At 33.5% G+C, this 22,656-nt stretch overlaps 2 protein-coding genes across 3 annotated transcripts; one reads left to right on the top strand and one right to left on the bottom strand.

Moving 5' to 3' along the window:
* The first annotated feature begins 7,839 nt into the window (after positions 1-7,839).
* On the top strand, positions 7,840-17,727 carry LOC133782395 (putative 3,4-dihydroxy-2-butanone kinase). Its single transcript, XM_062221691.1, has 14 exons — positions 7,840-8,232; positions 8,356-8,594; positions 8,744-8,833; positions 9,458-9,631; positions 9,910-9,993; positions 11,109-11,164; positions 11,353-11,483; positions 11,564-11,628; positions 12,219-12,362; positions 12,461-12,501; positions 12,806-12,860; positions 16,980-17,057; positions 17,149-17,371; positions 17,451-17,727. The coding sequence occupies exons 2-13, from the start codon at positions 8,532-8,534 to the stop codon at positions 17,245-17,247; spliced, it is 1,080 nt and encodes a 359-aa protein (XP_062077675.1). The 5' UTR covers positions 7,840-8,232; positions 8,356-8,531; the 3' UTR covers positions 17,248-17,371; positions 17,451-17,727.
* Positions 15,565-16,972, bottom strand: LOC133782397 (protein phosphatase 2C 70-like). 2 transcript variants are annotated; one of them, XM_062221692.1, is made up of 2 exons: positions 16,122-16,972; positions 15,565-15,768 (listed from the first exon to the last, which is right to left on the bottom strand). In XM_062221692.1, the coding sequence occupies exons 1-2, from the start codon at positions 16,265-16,267 to the stop codon at positions 15,642-15,644; spliced, it is 273 nt and encodes a 90-aa protein (XP_062077676.1). In that variant the 5' UTR covers positions 16,268-16,972; the 3' UTR covers positions 15,565-15,641. The 2 variants fall into 2 exon arrangements, with proteins under 2 accessions (XP_062077676.1, XP_062077677.1); XM_062221693.1 differs by having other exon boundaries at positions 15,573-15,765.
* Positions 17,728-22,656: the final 4,929 nt, after the last annotated feature.

The raw sequence follows: 22,656 nt of genomic DNA, 5'->3' as shown, positions 1-22,656 counted from the left end.
GGTGTGGAAAAATGAGAAGGGTATTTTGGGTATGAGGGAAAAGTTTAGCATCAATTTGAAAAAGTTAATAATACTAAGATTTTTTTGTAATTGTAGATATTAGTATGTATAAAAAGTGAAATTTCCCTAATCAAATCGTGTGCATGTATGCATAAAATAATTACCATTTGACAACTACAAAAGTGTGATCATGTAATTATAAAAAAATTAAAATCTATCTTTCTAAGATAAAAAAAAAAATCTATTTTCTAATTAATTTTTAAAAAATAAAAAAGTAAAATTATTTAAAATTCATTATAAATACATTTAAGTTGAAAAAAAATTAAAAGAAAAACTAAATTTTTACAAATAAAAAAAAACATATTCCCTTCTTTTTTATTATTTTTTAAATTACTTTCTATTCTTTCATTTTTTTCAAATATTTTTAATTAATTAAGTTTTATATATTTCTTTTAAAATTAGTACATTTTAAATTTGTAATATTATATATATATATTTAATTGTTAAAATGATTTTAGGGGCAAAAATGAAAGAATAGAAAGTAATTAGAATAAATAATAAAAAAAAGAATAAAGAAGAAGAAGAAGGGAATATATTTTTTTAATTATAACAATTTAGTTTTTCTTTTAAAAAATATTTTTAAACTTAAATGTATTTAAAATGAATTTTAAATAATTTTAGTCTTTTATTGAATTTTTAAAATAATTTTTCTTTAATTTTTTAAGAACTAATAGAAAAATATATTTTTAAATTTTTATAATTAAAGGGGGCACAATTTGGTAGTTGTCAAAGTTCGGGGGACAAAAATGCTAATTATTTTATGCAAATTATAACAGGGGCACGATCTGATAATATCAATAGTTCATGAGGAAATTTTAACCGATCATATATATTAGGGGCACAATTTGGTAGTGCCAAAAGTTCAAGGGGCAAAAATGCTATTTATTCCTCCAAATAACTCAAAAGGCAGAAATTAGGCAGGTGGCTCTTAACGTGGGTTATGTTTGGGTCTAGTGAAACAATTCATTATACACTGTATCATTATATTTGGATAGGTTTTTTTTAAAATAAGTGTTTTGATATATAGCGAATTCTTTAGTCCCACACAAGACTCAGGCCTTTAGTGTGGGGTCTAGCATTTTGCCAAGTGTCAAAATTTTGTGATAGTTTTTCTCTTTTTCACATTTGCTTTTGACTTGCAATCACCGGTTGTGTGAACTGGTTGGAAAGTTGTTGGTGATGTGGCTTTAAAAGGTACTAGCAAAAAAATATTCTTTGTCCAAAAATATATATAGTTAAGGGCTTGATCGTAAACTTAATATGAACTTGAGAGATATTTACGATTTTGGTAACGTAAACATTGTGTTTCTGCTAAGTGATTTATATGTTATGTTGAGTAAGACGCAACAAATACCACGTAAGTAAAACTGATATATATTTTTTAGTTGTTTTATATGAGTTTTTTTTTTTTTAAATTTCCCTCCAGAGGTTTTATTTGTTCAATATTGGGATGAATGAATCACTAACTCAATTAGGTATGGAAAAATGTTATTTAGATGGTTGATTAATTAGGAGAGACGGTACTTGTTTGATTGATATATGTTCGGCACAAACATGTTAATATCTTGCAACTTGTGTTTACATAAATTAAGTGTTAAAATATTCTTAATCCAATATCACAAGTTTAGTTGAAATATTCTTAATACATAGGTTTAAAGTGAAGGCCACATTGGCGGCTTAGTGGATGAGGAATTTATTATTTTCTTATCAATTGCATGAAAAATTGGTTCAACCAACTGAGAAGTGTCGATTGTATGCGTGAGTCGTATTGGGGGTAGTAGAACGCCCCCAACCACCATTTTGTAATCTATGTTGTAGTGGTAAAATAACGTATACACTCATCTGGTTTAGCGCTAATATTTTTTCACCATTTAGCCATAATTGTCTGATTCTTGTATCTAATTGTAATTGTTTTGGGATCCCTGGAAGTATGTAGCTTGTCATTTGAGTACTTCCTCTTATGTCTACATCCACTACCTTGTCTTGTTGCTGATAATATTTTTGACATAGATGAAGCCCTTACTCCAAGGAAGACTGAATATCCGTTGAGGCTAATGCTGAAGACATTTTTAATTTGTTGGAGTAAGTTAATAACTTTAACGGCCGGGCTTCTAGAGTCAAACAAGTACAATCCTTGGCTGGTACAGTATGTCGCATTCATCGTTACCCTGTGGTTAATATTTCATATAGTATAATTATGATGTAGGAAGCTAATTATTTTGAGAAGAAATTATGACTGTGTATCTTTGAGACTAGGGTAAGAGATAATTATGACATGTTTTCGCACTGTACTTGGTTTTCATTGAAATCTTTTATAGTGGTAAAGGCCCTGGCCTTCCTTCCCATTGACGGGAGATGACTCATTTGAACTAGCTGAGTCAGGCCTATATCCCATAGTCCTAGTCCCTTGGTTGAATGTAGAATGATTCTTTCATTGCTACTCTAGGCAATTGGTGTTGAAAATAGGAGTGATTGTAAGGGAAGTCCAACATCACAATTCATTTTAATAGCCCCATTTGTAAGATCAAACAATTTGATGAAACTATCTTCGTTGTTTCCATTTAGCAATAGATGATGACTTGGGACATGGCAGTGGTATATTTCCTTCTTTTGTTGTTCTTGTTCTGTAGTGCTTTTAAGTACATATGATGGCAGGCATTGAAAAGGATGGTATTCCCACCTGACAAATCCTCCAAATTTTGGAAACCGTTGGTGTACATTGTGACAAATTTATATCGATCTGAGTATCCATTTGTTCTGATCGTAACTCGATTCCAAATTCCAGATGGAAGAATTTTACCAGTGCAATACCGTCTTGAAATAAGCTATATTTTGCAACATTAAAAGGGCGAAAAATTTATGTGTTATTTATCCTATTGTAAAACGATAATAAATTAACTTGGTAATGAGCATTGTATAAATGAGTAGGTAGATTTGTATTAAAATTTAGAGGTTCAATTAATCATTTGGAATAATTTATGGATTTAAGGACTTACCAAACCTGTGAGAATATTGTATCTATCACATTGTCCTTCGTCAAAGACAAAAATGGCAAGGTTTCCATCTGCATTTGTAAATTATGAATATCTCCCTAATGGAAATGAGAGCGGTATTGGTTCTATATGATACTTTGCAAGTGAAACATGTCGTAACAGGTGTGTTGGGATCTTGTTTTTCTGTGGGTCGTAAGCACAATTCTCAGTTTTGATATTGGCAACTATTTCAATATTTTTCGTTTCCAATTCTATGTCTTGTGACTATGCCATTCTGGAGGAGAGACTGAGATTATAAGCACCCTTCAAAGTTTTATTTAATTGAGTAAATGATGTAGGCAAACTACAAGCATATACTAAGGTTAATGTTAGTATTTTGAATTTTGATATTGTACTCATTTAGTAGTTAGTGAGCAAGTTTAATGAATAAACTATTGAATTTTTCTACACAAACCTTCACAATTTTATAAAATTTATATAAATATTTTTTCTTAGCGCACTTGAGGAAGTGAAGTAGTCCAGTTTAATTTATCAATAAGTTTGGGATAAATGTGGGCTACCAAAGTCAGGCCCACTTGCAAAGTGAAGAACCATTGGAGTTAAAAGATTGAATTACATTTTAAAACATCAAGTGGTGGAGTATAGAAAATAATATGCACCATCACTTGTGGACATTCATATAATTAAACTGAAATGGGTGTTTAATTTTATGATTGACATAGAGAAATATCTTGAGTACATTGCAAAGTTATCAAAAGATTCTGTGCCTAATAAAACATGAAAAATGGTTTTTGAACTAGTTACTTACTGTGCATAGAAAGCAACATCAATCGATCCACCACTTCTTTCGTGTTTGTCACTGATCAACAGAAACTTTTGATTGCTTCTACCTGTACTCAAGAGAGGAATTGGTTCTGAAATTTGTTATTTCTTGGTGAAGATCATGGAGAAGCATATACCATGCTATGCATGTGAACGAATTCCATCCCAAAATACACGAAAATTTATTAAAGTCTTTACATATTTGATATAGAAGGCAACAATGGGCGAGGAAAGTAAATGTATATTTATTGCTTGACTGTGTAATAGGTTGGTGTTGCGTGTAGGGTTGTTTTTTAGTAAACTGTCTCCTCCATATTAAATTCGTAAATACTTAACAGGTTAACTTGTGGGTACAAAGTGGGAAATTACCAAGGATATCGGTCTAGCCCAGCTGATTTTGGGCCAAACATAAGCAACAATTAAAAATGGACCTGCAGTCATAGATCATCTTAGAAAAGATTTATATTTCAAACCAACTTAGGAAACTTATATTTTGTGTAAGATTGATCATGGATATGTTAATTCCAAATAAGGTTAAATTGATGTGTTGTTTGATGGAAGAGAAGAAGTACTACAATAATTAGTTGATCCTTTGATATTGTAATTTTGAGGATACATGATCTTACGCCTGTATTATACGTTAAGGGTGCATCATCTCAACAATGTATTATAAATGCATCACTATAAGAGATGGGATGATGAATCGCTCAGTCAATTACGATTTATTAGGTAGTTGAGGCCTTTAAAACCATTTTTTTAAATGGATAGATACATATACTAAGAAGATACGTAACCAGTTAAGAGCTGATAAGTAATTTGAACGTTGTGGTGTGTAACTCATAACTCTTACCACATAATAAAACTGCTACTTTATAATTGTTCAGTATGACTATTCTATTTTATTTACTTGCATATGTTTTATTTGTGTGATTTAGGATGATTGAATCACCAACTATATTAGGTACGGGACAATAGTTTATATATTGTGGTTTGATTATAACTCGTTACATGTCTTTGTTCTTCAGTGATTGATATCTCAAAGCGAGTTAATTAATCTATGAAATTATTTGGGCAACATTAACTGGACAAGATCGAAAACTTTAGTCATGATTTTTTCGATGAAACAAAAGAAAGTCCTAATAGAGACGATGACATATACATACAACTAGTAAAAAGTTGTGAAGAGATTTCTATACAACACGCTTTCAAATTTGAGGAATTGATAAAAAAAATGTAAGTTAAACCATGTCATCAAATTCATTAACAACACAACATAGTAACTAACATTCATAATAGCTGAATTGGCCACAGTTTAAGAGGTTCATTGTCTACATGCTTATAAAACAACTTGAAAATCTCATTGAAATACAACTACCAACCTTACTGTTTGATTCCTTATCCAACAAAACTATAATAAAGGACTTCAATACACAACACCACAGTGAACAAAATACATTTGGCTTCCAATCATTCATGCCTTACTCATTAGGATTGGATGGAGGGGTGAAGAACAAGACTTGCCCTCGACTAGGTTGGAATTTCCTTTTTGCTCCCCGTGACAACATTGGCAACACCCTTGGCTCTTAATTTTGTCAACGTCGCTTCGCAGATTGAACAACATGCTAAATGTCAGATTTTGGCAAGTGTTCATGCTCATGTACATCTCTTGGTCGGACACCTCAGAGTTTGAAGATGACAATGAGATTGCTTTCCCATGTTTTGTCCTTCAAGCAGACGGTCCTTCAACCACAACATTTGGTTTTTTTGTGAGGTCGGCCTTTGAAAATCAAAATTAATAGTTAAGATTTGTATATATTCAAATCTATATACTTCTTTAGGTAATGTAAAAAATATAGTAAATAAAATAATCATGAATTTGAGTGGATAACCTCGCCTCCATCGCGGTTGAGTTTTCGAAGCTTCCCCTTCGACAGGGTCATCTTGTAAACTTTGTGGAGAAGGCACGTCTTTGTCTGTGTAGCGTAATAAGGCTTAGGGCCTTGATTAGCATGCCTGGAGGGCAATATGTGATTTATTATATTAATATATGAATTTGATGAGTATGTGATTAGAAATGCATGCTTAGGTGAATTAAATATGCACGTGGGCCTCATTTGGTTATTAGGGGCATGTTTGTAATTTTAGACCGTTGAGGGCATAAGTGCAATATTTGTGTATATTGTGATCTTTACCACGTGTGAGTGGTGATATATTTGTGATGCACGATCCGAGACAGTCTTAGGGAGCGGTTTAGCTAGGAAGTCACAACGGGACCCGATACCCGACTCGGGGCGAGTCAAGGGGTATTTTGGGCAATAGACATTTAATTGAGTTATTGAGTTATGAAAATAAATATTTGGAGATATATTTGAAGTTAGAGCGTTTAGGAGGGAATATCGGGGAAATTTACCATTTTGCCATCGGGGACATTTTTGGTACCCCGAGCCTTGAGAGTAACTTAAGTGACTTAAGCTAGATAAGATATAATATAGAAACACTTAGAAAACTTTGCCTAAACCGGCGCTTTCCTCTCTCTCACTCTTGTTCTCTCTAGACCTTTCCAAGGAAAAAAAACTTTGAACCTAAAACAAGGAATTGGAGCTGTAGACTTGAAGATTAGCTCAGTATCAGCTTGTGAACTCAAACAGAGATTGAGGTAAGCTTTGAATTATGATGTTAGCCATTAAATTCTGTAGTTCTTGGCTGAGTTTTAGTGTTCTTGGGTCGTTGGAGTTAAAGATTGAATTGGGGATTTGATGAGGTTTTAAGCTAGTTTTTTGTTGGGTTTTGTTGCTAGGGCCATTCTAGAACTATTGTGATAGTTAAATTGTATTGTTGGATTGATTTTGAGTTAATTGGCTGAGTTTTGGTTGCTAGAATAAGGGATTTTTCTGGGTTCGAAGGGGTTGGGTCGCGACTCTGTTCTTGGTGAGTCGCGGCCCTCTAGAACAGATGGGGGGCCAGGAAGAAGGCAGGGCCGCGGCGCCCCTTTGGTTGGGCTACGTCGCGTGTTTGAGATTTGGGGAGGCTGAGCCTCTAGTTGAGGCGGGTCGTAGCACAAGGCCATGGGGCCGTGGCTCTTAGGGGGGTTTTTGGACCCTGAGAAGGGTTTTGGCTCGAGAATCCAAAAGTTAAGGCTCGGGATGGATTTTATCATCCGGATTGGTGGAATCCAAGCACCAGGAGGCTAGAACTATATCCCAAAGTTATTTAATGGATTAGAGCTTGATGGATGGATGTTGTTGATACGTTGTGACTAGGTTAGACAAGGGGACTGTGCTCAGGATATCAGTGCTCGGGAAGGTTGGGACACAGGTAAGAAAACTATTGTACCCATAGAGCAGGGTGTGGCCCTATAGTTTGTATTGCAGGGCACAACCCTATGTGATTGTGTTGCTCGGACAAGGGGGCTGCGCTTAGGATATCAGTGCTCGGGAAGGTTGGGACACAGGTAAGAAAACTGTTGTAACCGTAGAGCAGGGCGTGGCCCTATAGTTTGTATTGCAGGGCACAACCCTATGTGATTGTGTTGCAGGGCGTAGCCCTATTGTTTATGTTTGTATTTGTTGATTATATGCTATGTATTGCATATTTATGAACGAACGACGAAGGCCGAGAACGACAGGAAGCCGAGTATGGCAAGGGGCCAAGAACGGCGTTAAGCACGTGGAGTGCAAGGTCGAGTACGGCAAGGGCCGGGAGCAGCGTTGAGCATGCGGAGTGAAAGCCACTAGGGTGAGACCCTTCTCAGATGCTTGAGTCATCCTCACAGTGTGAACCGCGAACCCAGGGCCTGGTAAAGCACCTGGGACGGCATGACTGCTATGTGTTTAGCCTGTTGGCTGCCTTCACTACAACAATATTTAGTATATATTACATTAAAGAATAGCATATATTTAGAAGTGCTATTATTGGTGGGGGATTAAAAACACACGGAAGACATATTTTGGCGCCATATGAATAAAACTCAGGTGCCAAAATGAATTTTTTTTGTTAGTCTCATCTGCCAAATTCCCTAAATCTAAGTTACCCGAAAGATTTCTCTCAGCCTCCATCTCTCACTCACGAAGACTCACTCCGCCCTCTCTGCCCTCACGAAGTCTCTCTCTCGTCTCTCCGCCCTCTCCGCCTCACGAAGTCTCTCTCTCGTCTCGTCTCTCCGCCTCACGAAGTCTTCTCAACTCATCTCTGCCTCACGAAGACTCGCTCCAGAGTGGAGCTCTTTCTCCGCCTCACGAAGTCACACTCCAGAGTGGAGCTTCTCTGCCTCACGAGTTCTTTCTCTGCCTCAAGAAGTCAGGCCTCACAAAGTCACGCCTTCCAAAGATCTATCTTTGCCTCATGCCCACTATCTCAGGTTCATTTCTCTCCTCGGCTTACATCTTTTTTAAGGAACGATACCATATGATTCATCCCTCTGCCCTCCAATTTGTGGCCCTTGGGTTCCTGCTCACCGTGGGTGAGGAGTCTGTGTTCACAGGTGTTGTCTTACATTGGGGTCATCTGTCGTGCCATTTTTCTGGGCTCATGTGAGGTGGCGTGGTAAAGGGTTTCTTTTTCTCAATCATCTCATATGTTTTATTTAAGAAGCTAGGTCAGTTGGGAGTCTCAGAAGTGAGCGATTAGCCAATCTGATTGGGTGTTGCTGCGAAGGAGATGAGAGGTTGCTGGTGGCCGATTTTATGCCCCATGAAACTCTCGCTAAGCATCTTTTTCACTGTAAGTTACTTTATTTCTTTATAACATTGAGGTATGTTTTTATTATTAATTTCTCATCTCTTGGTTGTTTTAGTAAAATAATATAGTGTACTGTCGTTTTTATTAGAAGGTTGTAACACTATCGTGGAACTGTATATTAAACCTTTCAGATTGTGATTGTTGGAGATGATTGTGCATTACCTCCACCTAGAGGCATCGCTGGTCGAAGGGGTTTGGCTGGGATGATTATTGTTCACAAGGTTTTGTCTCTCACTTCTTTGCATTATGTAGGATTTTGATGGCATGCACATTCATGTTTATGTATGCCACTCTATACCCTCTCGCTTGCTTTCCCTAGAAAAGAAAAAAGTTTGAACATTAGTTTGTAATACTTTCCCAGTGAAATGCAATTGATCAAAATTCAAAGAGTGAGTCATGGGAAAAGGATTTGCACAATTCCTAAAGCTTTTTGACATTTGGAATTTGGGAACTGAATTCCTAGTTACTTAATGATCAGTAGAATATTCAACCATTTTTTTGTATAGAAATTTTATTGAAAAATGAAATGCAATATTGAGGAAGACCTACAAGAAAGCTGCTTCCTTTCATAAGTGAAGCCATTAAGGTGTCATTTAGTTGTAGTGGTGGAATGGTAATGGTAATGAGAATAGAATAGAAAACTGGTAGACTGGGTGGGTTGGGTGATTCCTGCTCAAAAGGCCTATATTTAGTTTCTTCAATTATAAAGACTTAAAAGATTCTATGATGCATGTAGATCCTGATCAGGGCATAAGCATGTAGTTCAATTATTAAATTCCTTTTTCACTAAGTAGGCAATGACCTTATCTACTTATAGTTATGTATTCTTTTATTGTGAAAACTAGGTTGCTGGGGCTGCAGCTGCTGCTGGGCTTTCACTTGCTCTTGTTGCTGTAGAGGCCAAACGGGCATCTGAAATGGTTGGAACAATGGGTGTTGCACTATCTGTTTGCACACTGCCTAGTCTAGTTACATTAGATCGTTTGGGCCCAGGAAAGATGGAACTGGGTCTTGGAATTGTATGTTTATACACCTTATAGTGCTTACATTAGTAATTTCCATCATTGTAGCTTAGCACGGTTAATATTTTCTTGTTTCTGGTTTTTGTATAAAATAACTTAAAATTTAATCTATCTGCTGAGAGACTTGAAGATAGATGAGTTTTATTTATTTATTTATTTAAATGTAATGAACATAAACTGGATATTTAAAATTATCACTCTCTAGCAGCTTTTATTGGTTTGTCACATTTTCCATAGTTTTATTCTTATAGCTGAGTTCTTTATTTCTGTTACAGCATGGAGAACCTGGTGCTGCTGTGGCTGACCTTCAACCAGTTGATGTAGTTGTTTCTCATGTTTTGAATCAGATACTATCATCGGTAAGGCACAATGCTTTAGGGAGAGTCCTTTCTAAGTAATTAGCAAATATGCAGGAATTTTTTTTAGAAAATATTAAAATTTTGTGCTACCCAGAAGTTGTACCCTGTTGTATATGTCATCTTCTATAAGTAGTCCGATGAGGTAATTCTATGGGATAAGGTTCAATTTAGGTTTCATTGTTATTGCATGCTGAGAAAGTTTTTAGAGTTTTTTCTGATATTTTGATGGATTGATTGTTTTGAGATATGTATACATACATATATTTTTATCTTTTCCATTTGTGATGGAGTCACTGTCCTCTGATCCTTGTACCTCTTATCTTCTTTCTATTTTATTAAAGTTTATGTATACTGTATTGAAAAAAATGGAGTTGCCAATGAACATTCATTTGCCTTTATTTTGAAAAAAAATGAAATCTTGTACCATTGGTGACTTAAGATCAGTTAATTGGTCTTGTCGCTAGTCATTACAATCTTTTAGCCAAATTGTTGTCCAGTAGATTACCTAGCTGCATCAGCAGTAAGAGTCTGGAGCCTATATATTGGGAGACAACACAAACTTTGGATGGACATTAATGGATAATGAAGTGTCAGGTGATTATAGAATAATGGCAAGAAACTTGCTATAAAAATTGATGTTGAGAAGGTGGGTTTGGTATTTGATTTCTTAAAAGGTTTTGGAGGGAAGGGGAGATGCTAAGATTACAGGGGGTGTTAGTTTGGTAGCCTTTTTAGTAATGGTAAATGGAAATTGAAAGACACATGAATCTGCAACATATTTTGGATTCAATTCCATATTTGTTTCAGTTCCTGTGTTCCATTCTCTATATTCTACTAACATATTTAGCTTTGTTATTTAGAAAAATAGCAAAAAAAATTTATGGTGGGTAATGTTACACCCTCTATTTTTTTTCCCATTCCCAGCTCTCTTCTAAAAGTATCCCCCTGATATTAAAAAAAATTATAATTTTTTCTTGCACTCCCTTTATTTTTTTTTTGCTCAAGTCTCTCACTCCCTTTAGATATTAGGCATTGCTGAGCTTATAGTGAAATTTTTTTGAATTTCATCTTACAAGATATCCAATCTCACATTGTCCAAATATTGTTGTTTGCAGGAGACCAACTATGTTCCGATTACGAGAGGAAACAGAGTTGTCCTAATGATTAACGGGTAGATTATGCTAATTTATTTTCATCTATATAAACTTATAAATGTGTGTGCGACTTGTATGTGTGTATTTTTTTTTATCAGAATCAAATTGTGAGGCTAAAATACGTATGAATGTAGAGATGGCTATTAAATTACTATGATGCATCCTCATTTGAATGAATTATAAAATAAATGCTTATTCATTGTAGTTTAGGTGCCACTCCTGTGATGGAACTGATGATTGCTTCTGGAAAAGCAGTACCAAAGTTGCAACTGGAGCATGGACTGGCGGTTGATAGAGTGTATACAGGATCATTTATGACTTCTCTTGATATGGCAGGTCTGGATTTAGAAAGAAAGTAAGAAATAGCTTATCGATAAAACATAAGAAAAATGTTCTCATTGTAGCTGTCCTTGCAGGTAGTCATCCACCACCCAAGATTCCTGTTCCAGTCCCTCCATCTCGTTCTACAAAGAGTGATGAGGTATGTTCATTCAACAACAATAATAATAATAAACAGGTGGTACAATAACTTGGGATTTGAATTAGGAAAAGACCAATTTTGTTAATGCAGATTTTTTTTTAAGTGGCCGATACATGAGGTTCTTTAAATAATTTGGCACCATAGTTTGAATTGTAGAAGCTACGTTCCATATTATCATAATTCAAAATAGACAAATAAACTTGAACCTTTAATTTGATATGGTCCATGCTCATCACTTATCTTTGCCTTTTGAATGTCACTAACTGTCAAACTTTTATGAATTTCAATGGATGTCAACTATTACCATGTTACAACTGGAGTTCTGATGGCCTCAATTAATAATGTAATTTTTGCATTCTTTGCTAGGGATTTGCGTTGGTGTTTGTTTTCCTTATGTATCATAAATTAGAAGGGTTGTATTAGTTTTAATCTGGCCACCTTTCTAACATTAAAATCTTCTGTACATTGTTCGTTCTTCCATCAAGCATAATGACTAGTCTTTTCTTATATATAAGATTACTGCTATCCCTGATAACTTTTGCTACAAGATCATAGCCTGAATTTCTATATTTGTTTGCTTGTTTTATTAGTCATTAGGTCGGCCGCTTCAACTGAGTGAAGAAGGTCAGATTCTTGAGGTGGCTATTGAAGCAGCTGCAAATGCAGTAATCAAGATTGTGGATAGTTTGAATGAGTGGGACAGTAGAGCAGGTGATGGTGACTGTGGGTCAACAGTGAGTGTTATCAATCTGTCTCTACTATCTTATGCTATTTATTGTTGGGTTCATGGTATGTTGCTTGTTATACTCTTATTTTACTTTCTTATGTGCAGATGTATAAAGGTGCAGCTGCGATATTAGAGGACTTGGAAACGTGAGTCTTATTTTACTTTCTTCTTCCACCCATGTTTTCATTCACTTGTGAGAAGTAAATGGCTGTTTCTATTTATTTATTTCTCAATTTAGTTTTACTGCTGCTTTTGCTGCCTCTTGTCGTTGTATTTAAGAGTTTTATTGTTCTTTTTATTTTGTGAGCTCTAGTTTCCAAGGACTCTATAGTGGGTTTGGATAGTTTCTTAGTTGTAAGAGTTGTAATTTTTTTTAATGATGAATCCTAATTAAAGGTCGAATGATGTTGATAGTTTATTAATTGGTATGTAATTTTGCTTTCATTTTAGTAGCTTCATTGGATTTCAAATTGGAAGGAACTTTATTTGCAGCAGTTTGCAAGAGGTATGTTCTCTTTTATTTTTGTTAAAATATTTTGCAAATGTTAGAGGAGTTTGAATATCTTAGATATTCATTCATAGTGAAGTAGGTCCTGAGATTATTATTATTGTGTGCTGCGGTGATAACGGAAGGTTGAGAACTTGTGTGTCTTAGTGAAGTAGGTTCTGAGAAATTTGTGTGCTGCGGCGAGATAAGGAAGAAAACTTATGTGTTGTTTGAATATTTTGAATTGATAATGATTGATGGTTGGTTAATAAATATGGCTGAAATGTTTTCTGATTTTTTGTTAGTTATTTGATGTATATCTAATAAACTTCAAAAACTCACAGAAATTTGAAAGTAGAATCCAAACCCATGTGGGGAAATGTATTAGAATAATTATAAAAATAGCTTCTTGCAATTCAAAAACTTGGGTAATAAAATGTAAAACATTTTTTAGTGCAAGGCCAGTACATAAATTTTTTTAGTTTGAATATATACATCAAAAACCAAATACAAAAGAAAGAGTAACATCCCATTAACAAAAGAACTATTTATGAGAAAAGGAAAAAAAAAAAAAAAACTCTATTGGAATATGATACAGGTTCTAGGCAACATGTAATTAGTAATAACCCCAAAAAAATTATACTACTCCTCTCAAGATGTATTGTAACTCACATGATATAGACAACAAAATTCTGAAACCTCAATGAAAAACATAATAACACCTTTAATATGCATATTTTTTAGGCAAACTTCCCCTTTTAACATTAGATAGATTTCCCCTCTTTACTCTACAAGAATGATAGCCATTATGGGGAGAAAACATCTGACGCTGTTGTTTTCAGTGAAAAGAAAGAAATAGTTGCTTTGCCACTTCATTGAACTTCCAATGGAAAAAACAATAATTTCAAACTTTTAAACATGAAAAATGTAGCAGCAAAGTGTCTTGACTTTGCTGTGCTGACACCAATTAGCTAACTTAGTAGTTACTAATTTGATCATTTCTGGCCAACAGAAATACAACAGAATATTCCTAAAGAAAAGAAAGAATAGAATACAAAATTGAGTTTACAAGAACCTGTGCATTTATGTCCAAGAGAAAAGTCACTCAGTAATGCTTTTAACACTAACTTATTTTTACACACCATTAAGATACAATGGCTCCAATATTTACATGTTATTAACTCTTATCGAAACCCCATGAGCACAGAAGATTAAAAAGTATCCCAAAAATCAGAATTTCCCTTAACTTTATGGGAAAAGTGGGGTAACAATGGCAAACTTAAAAACTATGTTGTTGTAGAACCCAAACTCACCCTGGTTTAATAACCTGTAGCAATATGGAAGCACAACCACGAATGGACTGAGCTTGAGACGCTCCGAAAGCAGCTCAGATAGATATCTGACACCACAAAACAAAAACAAAAACAGAGTCAAGATCGAGCTTTATATACAAAAATCATCATAACTCATACGATTCCCAATTAAATTATGCAAAACAAACAAACATTAATACTATATCAAAATTTTTTTATTAAGAATATAATATTTATATAACTAAATAGAAAGATTAGAGAGATTCTCATAATAAATATATTTCTTCTATATAAAAAGTATACAAATAACTGAAGTTTTTTATTGTAGTTTTCCCCTGGTCAAGACAAGTCATTTTCACATGGTAGTTTTATGTTCTGTTTGTACCCCAGGAAACTAAACTTTTTATGGTATTCTAGTTTGTTTTTCCAATAAAATCTCTGCTGATAGTGTTGTGAATCCTTAATCAAATACAATTGATCAAATAGCTTAAGAATAATCTTATAGAACTTTAGACAGAGAAAATTAAAAAACAGAGGTGAGAAGAAGAAGAGAATTTGAATGAAATAGCCACTTTCTTTATTGCTGAATATCAATCCACATTACAATCTTGAAAGCCTTCTATATCAATTTGTTTACAAGATTACAGAGCTAATACAATGTAAATTGTCATTAAAAATAACATGTACAATGTAATGTCTATTTATAGACAATTATACTTAACTAACATTACTAAGAAGAGTAAAACAGTTAAGTTGTTAGTGACTGAAATGAACAGGTCAGCATAGCTGACCGAACCAATTCCTACAGATAGTATTAGTAATTTTTAGAATAACCAGATACTGCAACATGTAGCAGCTTAAACTTTTCCTATATAGTAGTTCCTAGATGTTGCAATAGATCATTTCAATTATCAAGTGTAATTGCTCTGATGCATGGGCATATGTTATTTGCAATGCATATAAGTAGACTATTATGGATTTAATAAAAAGAAGCCCATTATAATTCATATACATCTTGACCACTACAGTTGCATCACACCTTATATAGTCAGCTGCTAAAATACTAAAACCAAACTAAATCACACCTTTATAGTTCAGCAGAATATTCATCCATAGAAGAGAATCATCTGAGAGTCAAAGTAGAGTCCAAGCCTCACTATATTTAGGCACAAAGGAAAGAAAGAGAAAAACTGATAGTCACAATAGAATTAGAAATTTATATTAGAAAATAGAATCAAAATTATGATCCAGAAACATAAACATGAAGGAAACTGTCTGTCTATAACTGTGTACAAAAACCATTATCCCTTCTAATAGTACAAAGACTAGAACCAATATATAAAATGGTTATGAACTGAACTGAGCATCTTGCTCTTTAAGAAACTTGTCTCCAAGCATCCGAGCAAGATTCAAGCCTGAAGAAGAGGCAAAAAGTGACTACTTCTTTATTTAAGATTATGGTAGTCCAAAAACAAAAAAATGAAGTTTAAGTACCGCATAATCGTGTTTCCCCATTTCTCAGTGGCTCTCCTCTTTCTTCCATTCTCAGTTTTTCAGTATGACTAACTACTCTATGGTCCTCCGTCATCTTAATCGGTTTCCCATTGGCACTGCTACAATTAAACATATTCAGTATAAATTATCATGCTGCTGGTATAAATTACAATGCAGGTACTTCTATAATTATATTTGGACCACATCTAATAAGTATTAAACAATTACAATTTTACAGAGATATATTTAAGGAAGACAAAAATAACATGATACGTGAAAGTAGTTACTAAACTGTATTAAAACATCATAAGTTCATTGTCATGATCATGTGTGCGTTAATGTGTTTCATCAATTGCTTAAGTTTATTCTGAGTTTGTGATTTATTTGAATTTCATTGCTGGTTGGGTTGGTTCATGATATTTTAATTTTACAGAGATATATTTAAGGAAGACAAAAATAACATGATACGTACTTCATAACACATGCTGAGTCCCCCACATTTGCACATTGTGCAAAGAAATTTTCAGCACCATCAGTCCATACCAGAAGCACTGTTGCAGTACAACCCTGAGTAAAACTAGTTATATTAGCACAAACTATAGCATTATCAACATTCATCACTACACAAAATTATAAAAAAGATATCAAGTGGATATATGAATACACCATATATGTAATAATATATATTTATGTTTTTTTTATTTTCTGATTTTCCTGCTTGCTGTGCACATATATAGGGGCAGTGACTTTCTTTTTAAATATATTTTGTACACACTAAAACAAGAGTTTCAAATAATAATAACAATACTAAACCGTATACATACATATGTATATGCTGCTAACATTGTCTTATCTTCTTCTCTGTTTTTCAAATAATAATAATAATGCAATACAGTTTTATGAGATTAGTGAATAGTAGTTTGAGTAGACAATTATTAAAAAAATTAAATCAGAGCTCGGGTTGATTGTCTAAAAATTTGGATTTGTGAAATGTTTTATTCAATATCTATGTGTCTTTGAGTGAAGCCCAATTAGTTGTGTTTCTTTTGGTTTGTGTGAATGAAGTTTATTTTTTTTTTATAGTGGCTATAGTTTAGGTATTTATTAAGATCTATTTAATATTTTATATTTTATTAACTAAAAATACCCAACTATTGTTGAAGTCATGTGAGTGCCATGGCCATTTTAATCTCTTGGGGATAAATATTCCCCTGTATTGGTTCTGTTTATAGGCTTATTTTTTTATGTCGTGAATTTACTTATGAATCTGTGAGCACCAATAATTTTTGTGTTGTAGATTGTATGGTTAACCTCATCTCTTTCTTGGCAGGTACCTCTCTATTATGATGGGATTGGGGGCATACGTTTGTCATTAAAACTTTCTGACTCTAGCCAAACACCTATAGAGGTATGGATTAGTTTGAGTTGTAGTATCAATTATAGTTGTTATTTCACTAATATCTGCATTAAAATCAATGGCTCCAAATGCAAAATATTAGATTGGATTGGATCTGGAGAAATTGTTGCAGAAGGTTATTTTATTTCAAGTGACCCAAGGGATGAGGTTCACCATGTTCCTCTTGGGCCTAGTGCTATGAAAGTGGGGATAGATCTTGTGAGAAAGAATGATGCATTTCTGTGGAGGCCTTCAACAGTTATGTCTACTATAGAAGATCCTATAGGTAGTATAATTGCATGGCCAGCTGATAAAGTTATAATTAGGTAATTAGGTTTTTTTATGTACTCTTTTAGTTTACTATAACTTTAAGTTGAAGCATTAATTATTTAAATTTTGTTGTAGCTAAGCAAATGGACCCACAACAAAGACAAGTGCACAAAGGATGATGAATTGAAGGATGGAGCAAGTTTCGTTTACTTTTGTGTATCTTGTAATGTTTCTATTTTTCATTTTTGAAGTCAAAATTGTTCAAGATTATAAAACTTTATTATGTTATGCTTTCAAACTTAAGTTAGAACTAAGATCTCATGAAGTAGACACATTCATGGTTTGAATTAGTTATTGTTTAATGTAATACTTATGGTTTATCAATCTATTGAGAATTACATTTTATGATTAATTTTGAATTTTTTTTTATCAAAATACAATAATGAAAATCTTTTAATTAAAAAAAAAACCATACAAGTATACTTATCAAAATAAAATTTAAAATTTTATTACTATATGTTATGATTTAAAAACATATTATAAGCGTAAAAAATCGTTATGGTTTATATAATATAACAAACTAAAAATGTTATCAAAATAATCAAATGTAACAGTTGAAAAGTGTTATGAAAAAAGTATAAGATTAAACTTCAAATTTATAACTAAAAACTCTATCTAAATGTTATTATTTGAATATTATAGCACCTAAAAATGTGTTATTGAATTGTTTAAGATAACACCGAACATAACATTCAAATACTGTTATAGAAAACACTGGACTTTTAATAACAGGGGCTATGTTAGCATTTTCAGAAGTGTTATCAATAGTCCCGGTTAGCAGTTTTTAAGTGTTATGAATACTGTTTTTTCTTGTAGTGCTTGTTATATGTTGATTGATAGTTATGCATATGTTGATTGTTTGTGTTGAGTTTTCTTGCTGGGGTTCGGCTCACGGGTGCTCTATGATGCAGGTAAGGGCAAGGGAAAGGTTGACCAACCATGAGTACGTAGAGCGTGAAGCGACGTGTACATGTTCGGCCTGCTTGGCTGCCATGGCCAGGGGTATTTTTGGAAGATGTTATGTATTAATCTAAATTTTGTCGTTTAGTCGACTTTAATCATATTTTTGGGTTGTAAATATTTCTAAACCGTATTTTGGGATCCCAAATGTGTAACGCTTTATAATTCCAATGAATGACTACATTTTCAAATTATATGACTTTTATTACAGTTTAGCCACACTTTTAACCTAAAACCTCAATTAGTGAGTTAATTGCACGTTTTAAACTCACTTAGTAACAGATCTAAGGAAGTAGGGCGTTACAGTCTGTTTTTCGATTGGGAGTATTCTTGTTTTTACGAGGATGGTCGGCCCTTCTCAGTGAAGACAACTCATGAGATACATCAGATGTGTCCTGCGTCGTTGATGGGAGGTGGCTAGCCAAACCTTTGAACCTTATTTTTTTCGAAATGGGAAGCAGTTAGGTTTTTGATAGGGAATATGTAAGTGGTTAGGGTTTACATATAAGTTAATCAAATGAAGATATGGTATCTGGATAGAGAAATTGAATAGTGACCTCCCCAATTACACAATAGGCTAATCATGACTACTATGTGGACCGGGTTGGATACTAACAGACACAAGATATCGTGAATCCCAGTTTCAGTGATTCAAATATATTTTTTTGGCACCAAGTTTGATTTTCTAATGTCACAACGTGTAAAATATGTACTCCATTTTTAGTTAAATGGGCTTGATTTATTTTGAATGGGTCAATCATGTTTTGTGGAGAGGTTAGTTTTTTATTCAGTTCTTTCAAAAATACCACATTCCACAATACTCAAAGGAAAATATTATAAATTAGGGTGTTAGAAATTATTTAATAAACAATTTTCCTATTTATTAAATTTTTAAATAGTAACTATCTTAGAAATTAAAAATGCAAGTTGTTGTGACATTTTCAACATTTTTAATTGTATTTCAAAGTAAATGTGAAGATATAATTTCTCAAAAAAAAAATTGTAAACATACCATACAAATCTTTTATAATATTACAATAATTTAATAATATATTTTAATTGAAGACATGGTAAATAAAATGATGCCCGCTTAAAATCACTTTCGTATAAGTGTCTTTAGTGGCTACATGTTCTTTTCACTTAGGCATACGAACATAATCAAATTTATTCAGTTGCTCTTACATATACGGGATAAATTTTTTATAGGTTGATCGCCCGTTCCTTCTCCATAAAGGCTTCTAAGTGTCTCTGACGTCCAAAGAATTAATGCAGTTATACGTGGATAGTATGTCGATACTTGTGATTATCGTCAAACAAACCAACCCCTATAATTTTTTTTTAAAATTCGGATCAGTCCTTCAGTGTGGGTCCTCAACAAAATTGAACTTTTCACCCTAACTCCATCAGATAACTCGACACCACGGGTCGAATAGGCCAAACATGCATACCTGGCCCCCAAGTTATCCAACTCATGTTACATTTATCTTCCTTTTTCCCTTAGCCGGCGTACTCTATGTGCATATCTATGTTTTCATACCTCAGTTTCGTGGTAGAAGCGAAAGGACCTCGCGTGCGCCGCCCTCCCGAGCCTCTCGGAAACCATAGTCACAACATTCATTATATGGTCATTATGACTACATTCCAATTATGGGTTCAAGACTTAAACCCTAACTCTAGGAACTTTTAATTCCACTGACCGAGGCTAATGGATTCGTCCATCGAGCACCGAAATGGGTCCCCAAATCGGATCTCAGAAACCCCGTTCAATTTAACTTGATACCGAAAAATAGCTTCTTGAGACAACCTTAATAACACCTCCAATTACACACCCACACCTTTTTAACTTCAAAATTTAGGGTTGTACACTCGTTTTCCCTTAAATCAGAAAATTCAATCACAAATTCATGGATGGAAATCAAATTTAAGGTTTCACAACAACGTAAATCATGCTTGTAACTCAATGTCACCCACCTATATAGGCTAGAATTCCCAATTTATGAAATTGAACACAAAACCCCTAATTCTTTCCCCACCAAATCCAATGAACTTATGAAAAACAAGGAATGGAAGTGCCTACCTTTTATAATATTTAATTTTATCCTTAGGTTTGTGTGTTGAGTGAATTTCAAGAGAAATAAGAAGATAATAATTAAACTGTCCCATATATTAAGCCAAACATGATTAATATTTATTTTAACATAAAATTTTTTGAAATAAAAAATATATAGTTAATTAATTCACAATTAATGAATTGGACATAATTATCACATAATTAATTTATTTCCCTGAAAAATTAATTTCTTTGCAATTTAGTCATTCTCTCTATAAACCTTCCTGGTGACATCCTTACCATTGACAGTGTAGGACAATGGCGACCTGAGAACTATTGACCTATAATACGAAGCTCCAATAAACCAAATTATTAACTAAACTGTTTGATTCAATAATCTTATTTATTAATTCCATGATTACTTCACTATAAATATGGAATTGCATTATAAGTATTTATATAATTATATTTAGAGAGTTTTCTCTTGTAGTCCAATGATATAATCAATAAATGTAGTATGTCCTCCATTTACAGATTCCAATCCAATTTCGTGCCTCAAATAAACTTCTAAACAGATTCTATACCTACCCAATTCCCTTAAACATACCAGACTCATCAATTTTGAAAAATATACCTAAAAATTCCCAAAAACCTTCTCAAGAACAACCAAGCAAAATGAAGAACAGAAAACCACAACTTACCTTAAAATTTCCAGAATTCCCTAGTTGGATATGGCTTTAACAACTCCTAATCTCTCCCTTTGTAGCTCAAATCCTCAAAGATAGCCTCAAAATTCCAAGAATTTCCCTTCCAATTCAAGTACATTTCCTTAGAGCAAGTTGAAAAAACAAGATAGTGAGAAATAATGGTTTGCATAAATTAAATGTGAACCCCTGCTGCCTAGCCACTTAGTTAAATTTGTCTAATTCCAACTCTTTTGCCATCTAGCAAAAGAAATCCTTAAACAACTCTCAAGGGTATTTTAGTCATTTGCCTCTAATTCCCACTAAACATCAAATTATACCTATACTTCATGAAATTAATCCACCAATCTTCCAAACAAAAATATTTTCCCCAAAAATATTTATGTTTAGCAATAATTCCAAAAATATGTGAAATTACCAAAATACTGCTTGCCTAACCCCATCCATTGTATTTATTCTCGTTGTGACTTTTCTGCTAAATTGCTCGAAAGGATCGACTCATACCGAATATAACGAATATCCACATAATAGTGTGGTCCAAATCACATAACACATAAAAATTACAGTTACACCCTGAACGAGTCCAAATTATGAAAATACCTTGTTATAACAAAAGTGGGTCCTTAAACACATTTACACACACATAATCGTGCATACTCAATCGTACAATCACATAAATTACTTAATTAACACATAATTACCCTATGTGTCCTCCCAACACGCTAATCAAAGCACTAAATTCTATGATAGTGGTTTTGGGACGCTACATTAACGAATGAATCAAAAGAACTGATACACACAAACATGAGTTCATGATAACTCAGGATTTAGACTGACTTACAAATTATCATCTATTATGATAAGCATTAAATCTTTATGGAAAACCTCAAAAGTGGGTCTTCAAAACCAATTTCGTACCCATAATGAAGCATGTTTTATTATAATAATATAATTGACAATGATGATTACGTGCCCTCAAGCCATGCTATTAAGGGTACTAAACCTCATTACGAGCTTCGACCATTACAATTTCATTGAATAGAATCATTAATTGTACAAGTTTATTCATGCTCAGCTTTATATGGGCATGGTGTCCAAGTCGCATTTGTACTACACTGAACTCAAGGGTAAAGCTGTCATAGGAAATTTGAATGGAGAAAATGAGTAAATTGAGGTATGTGTTATTTATGCAAGCCTAAGCTCAAATCATTTGTTAATTACGTATACCTAATTACATATGTTACGTTTTCTTTTTTAATTTATATAAAATTCATCATATTTAATATTATAACAATAATTTAATTAGTAATGAAATACTAAATAATTGTGATACATAAGGCTCTGATTGGTAGGTGATTCAGATACAATTTTATAAATCCAAAAACATAAAAGTTGTGGGGCCCATTGTAACGTCCCTAAGGTAGGGTACGTCTGCCACATACTCGTAATTCTAGGGTTTACAAGTATGTAAGGCACTTGACCAAAAGAATTAAATAAAATGATACGAAGAAATACAGAAAAATTTAAAACTTTTATATAAACTTATTAGTAGAAATTATTACACGTA

The sequence above is a fragment of the Humulus lupulus genome, chromosome 6 (assembly GCF_963169125.1).
Source record: "Humulus lupulus chromosome 6, drHumLupu1.1, whole genome shotgun sequence".
NCBI classification, from domain to species: Eukaryota; Viridiplantae; Streptophyta; class Magnoliopsida; order Rosales; family Cannabaceae; genus Humulus; species Humulus lupulus.
This window is presented reverse-complemented; position numbering and strand designations above follow the sequence as displayed.

What these genes read in the sequence shown, in the direction of transcription:
- LOC133782395 (XM_062221691.1), top strand. Translation starts at nt 8,532, where the DNA reads ATGAGAGGTTGCTGGTGGCCGATTTTATGCCCCATGAAACTCTCGCTA. An exon ending in GACTTCTCTTGATATGGCAG is followed by an intron (nt 11,484 to 11,563) that starts GTCTGGATTTAG and finishes CTGTCCTTGCAG; the next exon opens with GTAGTCATCCACCACCCAAG. An exon ending in ATATTAGAGGACTTGGAAAC is followed by an intron (nt 12,502 to 12,805) that starts GTGAGTCTTATT and finishes CTTTCATTTTAG; the next exon opens with TAGCTTCATTGGATTTCAAA.
- LOC133782397 (XM_062221692.1), bottom strand. Translation starts at nt 16,267, where the DNA reads ATGAATGTTGATAATGCTATAGTTTGTGCTAATATAACTAGTTTTACT. An exon ending in GACTCAGCATGTGTTATGAA is followed by an intron (nt 15,769 to 16,121) that starts GTACGTATCATG and finishes GTTTAATTGTAG; the next exon opens with CAGTGCCAATGGGAAACCGA.